Source organism: Dendrobates tinctorius, unplaced genomic scaffold (assembly GCF_039654945.1).
Source record: "Dendrobates tinctorius isolate UK_male_01 unplaced genomic scaffold, ASM3965494v1 ptg000024l, whole genome shotgun sequence".
Classification (NCBI taxonomy): Eukaryota; Metazoa; Chordata; class Amphibia; order Anura; family Dendrobatidae; genus Dendrobates; species Dendrobates tinctorius.
In genome coordinates this window covers 2621333-2626738 of record NW_027361692.1, presented here as the reverse complement: position 1 = coordinate 2626738, position 5406 = coordinate 2621333, and the positions used below count along the sequence as shown (strand labels likewise).

Genomic DNA, 5406 nt, shown 5'->3' with positions numbered 1-5406 from the left:
TAAGCTAAAATTGACATTGCTTCTGGGACAATCCCTTTAACTCAGTAGATCCTTAGAGGGTCTATATGTTATGCAAGAAATGGCCAGTCTAACATGGGTGCCATATACAGTAGCTATCGGATTTAAAACTATGAAAAATGGTACATCTTCTAAACCATTTCCCTCTATTGTGGGTTGACATACACACATTAAATCGCTGTCCATCAAACCAGAGAGAACATCTTTTCAATTCCACCACTACATCTATACATATATGCATTATATCTATGCCCAAAGAGAAAAAAAAAGTTATACTGGAAAAAGCAAAAATATTTTGGTTTTATTATATTTAATACGTGAACCTAAGTTTTTTCATTTAACATTTTGTACTTGGACATATAAAAAAAAGAAACCAGACATGTAACACAATTTTAAACACAATAGTTCTAACCAATCTCATATATTATGGCTTCTTTGCTGCTTTAGACCTTTTTCACAGTGTCCATGTTAATAAAACGCAATATTAAAATAAACTGATCTGCTTCAGAATTCTAGTCATTTATTTTTGCACGTGTGTGACTTATTTATTTTTTATTTTTTTGGAAATATAAAGTCATTTTGTACTTTTGGACAGTATACCATAAACACATAATAGGTAGGCTTAATTTATTAAGGAAAAATAAAACATACATTCTCTGTGCTTGATTAGGTAGGGGTGTGCATCAACCATAGCTTAATCATAAATACTGTGCAATTTCCTCCGGTATTAGGATACGTTTGTCATGTCAAACCATGTGCTAAGAGATCATCTGAAGGGCATAACTTTCAATAACATATCTATCAAACAGATGAAACATTTATACATACGGTAATTACTAACAATCAATTGTAAGAATGGATGATCACCATGTGATTCAGATTGATTGGGAGAACATCAATGTAGCTTTTGCACATTCCTGCACACCACATTTACCAAGAAAGCTGAGATGAATGGGCCACCTGCACACTGTGACACATCTTTAAAGCGTTTCTTTAAAATCATATCAACTTTTTCTCTACAGAAATAAATTACAAGCGTACACATTAACATATTAATATTAGTGACGTTAAACTATGCACTCCCCCTACAGTGCGCATGGTAGGAATTTCACAGACTAAAAAAAAAATAAAAAAAAGGTAATGATATGAATGAAATACTGTAAAATATATATATAAAAAAATAATTAGAATCAAAACAATTTATTAGTCTACATTAATTATCCCATCCAGGTGTTAATTCTAAGCATTGATTTGAAGGTGAACTCTTTTGCTTTTGCCATGGGTGAATATTTAAGCAGCATCATTGCTAGAGTCATAGCAGTGATATGCAGAGCTGAACAGTAGGATGGCAGTATGTATTGACGTTTGTGCTCAGCAGCATTCATGAGTCTGACAACTCAGGATAGAGAGTTTCAGGCAGTGATTCTTTACAATATCGACTGGGTTCTGCAGACAAAAGGAAAACAGTCACAGAATTATTGATAAAATGCCAAAAAGGGATATATAATAATAAGAACTATGACCTATTTAGCCATCTATATCATATGTGTGCTATGGGAATTCCCTCCTTTGGTATACATGCATAATGTATGAACAAAAATGATGCAAATTTATAGCAAAAAATGAGTCTAAATGTCTAATCATACAGTGGTATTAGGAAGATGATTTTTGTTTTGACTCATCATAGATATATTATAGTCATAGGTCATTTTGGATGTAATATTGTGTTCAATGTCTTCTATGACCTAATGCACACTTAGGACATTATACTGCAGAGGGCAAGGTATATCATATGTGAGATCTCTAGTTCTAGGTGAAAGACTACAGAGTGCAGATGCATAATGAGAAGGTGTGCAAAGTTAATGAAAGGAATGCAGTTCTGTGAAGATCCATGATTGAATATGAGTCTGACACCTCTTTAATAAAAGAGGGATGAATATTAATCATTGATTACTTGCTCTACTGGGGACACAAATATACTTGCTAGCCTTAGGTTTATTTATTTTTTCTTTGTCAAAACGCACTGCAGTTTCCTTAATACCCCCTACCCAATTGAATCAGATCGATCAATGTCAGTCTGTGTATTGACTCTCAATTAGATGCTTCATCAGCAAATCGGTTAACTCAGGTTGAACTTCATTAACTGAAGAACAAATCTGCTGATTGATCCAATAAACAGATAGTACAGACACAAGTACATCTAACAAAGAGTTGTTCAAGGCTGTTTTGGGAAAATACAAAATCAATGGTTGGCCAGGAACAATGCCCCTTAAGCTGAGCTCTGGCATTCAGGAATATATTAAGTGTAACATCACTTACCTACCCTATCCAACCTTCAAAAATAATTTTCTAGTATCTGCAGCCATTAAAGGAAGCTTAGCTTACCTGTATTAACAGATCCAGACAAGTGCATTCATGTGGCATGGAGAAGAATATTGGAGCTAAAGTCATGATGGACAACTAAAACGATGAATTAGTTTGTGAAAGGCTTGTTTGAAGTCCTCATTTGACATTGTATATATTATTGGATTTATTAAAGAATTGAGATATCCAAGCCAGTTGAAAAAGTCAAAAATGGCAGGATGGAACCAGCAAGCGTCTTTGCAAATTGGCATAACCAATGAAATAATGAAAAATGGTAACCAACAAACGATGTATGCTCCAAGTATGATCCCCAGAGTCTTGGTAGCCTTTCTCTCCCTGGCTGCCATTATCTTTTTCTTCTCTAGTAAAGCATCTGATACTTTAACTTTCACCTGATTCAAGTATACTGGAGAACTTGTGTCACTTGACACATCTGCAGCCCTTGAGTTGGTTGAGGACACAGAAGAAGATCCTGGGGAATCGGTAATTAGATGAGCCCTTGTCAACCGTTTGCCTGTGCTCTTCGGAGATTGTTTCAGAATTCTAGACCTGGCTTCTACATAGATTCTCCCATAAAGAGCAATTAGTAGTAATGTTGGTAAATAAAATGCCCCAACAGTGGAATAAACAGTATATAGAACATGATCTGTATTGACAGCACACATCGTGAGCTCTTCTATCTTTGATTGACGCCAAAATAGTGGGGGCATTGAAATCGATATTGAGAAGACCCACACAAGTGCTATCATTATAACCGCCCTTTTTGGAGTCCTTTTTTTTGTGTACTCAACTGCATCAGTAATTGCCCAGTATCTATCCAATGCTATGACACATAAATGTAGAATAGATGCAGTGCAACAAGTAATATCCGAGGACAACCACATATCACATATAATCTGCCCCAAGGTCCATTTGCCAGTTACAGTATACAAGGTGCTGATTGGCAAGACAAGAATAGACACTAAAAAGTCTGTGAATGCCAATGAAGCTATGAGATAGTTGGCAGGCGTGTGCAATTTTCTGGTCTGATACACTGTTGCAATTACAAATGCATTGGACAATAAAGTGGCAAGAGTAATGATAGCCAAGATAATGGTGAGGATTATGCTCCAGAAGGTCAAGCCAGACTCCTGATCGTAGTGGTCCAGACCTGCAATGCAACTTGTACCATCATAGGAGTAATTGGTTTGAGAAACATTCACATTGTCAGCAGCTGGTTGGCACTGGGTTTGTGGTGGCTCCATCACGGAGTATGAACAATCTGCCAGCTTAGAGCATACAGGAAACCTCCAGGGGGTTTGCAATAACTACATCAAAGCTACAGGGAGAAGGAGACATGTACATCCCCTCATCAAGCAATGGCTGAAAAGTGGAAACTCCCTGATGATAGAAGTCTTCATCAGCTGGATTAGGTAGTCAAAATACAAATATGATTTGTGCTTATTAGGCTGTGTGTTAAAATGGCTCATAAATCCCAAAATTTAATAAAGAAATGCCAAAAATACAAAAAAAAATCACAAGGAGGCTGCATGAACCTTGCAAAAGAACATTAAAAGGCATGGCTCATAATACACCCTAATTTATTTTGACTGACTCCAGGTTTCACATCAGGTTCCACTGAGTATCCATAGAATATTTCAAATGTCCATATTATCACCCAATCTCAGTGGAAAAGATAAAGTATCTTATTCTATCTAGTTTAGTACAGCATTCTAAAGACTGCCTACATCATTCTGATAATATTGCTCTTTTAAAAGTAAAACTAATATTAATAATCACCTTATTTGTGATGGTACTAGTCATTCTCAGGCACAGGAGACATCCATGCTACATTCATAAATTAGGTTTGCATCCTTTGTGAATCCAAAAAAAAAATCACAGTCTGATGCCTCCCCCCGTGACTGCTCATTCAGGTTGTCCTGGAGAGACTACTGTCAGGCTCTTGTAGCTTTCATAGCCATGAAAGTTGCTTTTTCTGAAGCACTCCAATGAGGCAAAACTTGGGGGGAAGCACATGTGAAGGTGCTGATCTCCTGCAGACTTTTCCAGTAGTATAAGGGTCATTGCCTTAGGAGAATGCAATTGGTATATGCAAAAGTGGATCCCAACTTCCAGGAAGCTTCACAGATCCTTTGCTCAAGTTCTCCTTGCAGCCAGGTACCCAGAGCAGCTGAGTGATGCTGTAGTATGGAGAGCTGCCGTTCATTTCTCCGGTCTTGACTGTGCTCTTTATTTCCAGGCGGCAGCAGTACTACTCCTCTTAGTGCTGCAGCTGACATAGAGGCTGATGTGGGAGTGGAGGAGGGGGATGTGGGGGAAATGAGCACTGCAACTAAGGACTGGTGGAAGGGGGGGGGAGCAGCTGACTAGATCCCAGGCAGCATATTCACTCTGCATGCATGCTCAGTGTAAATCTGACACCATGCTTGTGTTATATGATTGTGATCTGCCTATAGTGACACTGCTACTATAACTGAAGAGATGAGAAGGCATAAGCAATAGTTCATAAATGTGATTCCTTGCAGGTTTGCAAACTCTTTCCTTCTGTTTATTACTTCTTCATCATTTATTAGTAAAATAAAAAAAAATGTTTCCTTATAAAAAAAAAGTGAATGTATCATCTGAGAGATATTAGAATGACACTGATGTGTTTAGAAAAGGTAACTATCATCTAAGAGATAGTAGAATGGCATCGATGTGTCTAGAAAAGGTAACTATATCATCCGAGAGATAGTAAAATGGCACTGATATGTCTAAAAAGGTAACAATATAATTTGAGAGATATTAGAATGGCACTGATGTGTCTTTAATGCACGATAAATGTATTATGTATCATTCTGGGGCTATTCATTGGATCTTCCCAGTTTTTTTTATACTCCCCTGAACCATCCTGTACTCATATAATGGTGTTATTGTGGGGTCATCATAAGGGATTCCCTCTTGAGCTTTGACCTGTGTACGTAAAGATGAGATTTGAGTATGGCATACAGGATTGCACAGCGTATAGAGATACCTTGTACATCA

The 5406-nt window shown here is 37.2% G+C and overlaps 1 protein-coding gene across 1 annotated transcript; it reads right to left on the bottom strand.

Moving 5' to 3' along the window:
• Positions 1-298: 298 nt before the first annotated feature.
• HTR1B (5-hydroxytryptamine receptor 1B) lies at positions 299-4155 on the bottom strand. Its single transcript, XM_073569295.1, has 2 exons — positions 2404-4155; positions 299-1464 (listed from the first exon to the last, which is right to left on the bottom strand). The coding sequence occupies exon 1, from the start codon at positions 3624-3626 to the stop codon at positions 2466-2468; it is 1161 nt and encodes a 386-aa protein (XP_073425396.1). The 5' UTR covers positions 3627-4155; the 3' UTR covers positions 299-1464; positions 2404-2465.
• Positions 4156-5406: the final 1251 nt, after the last annotated feature.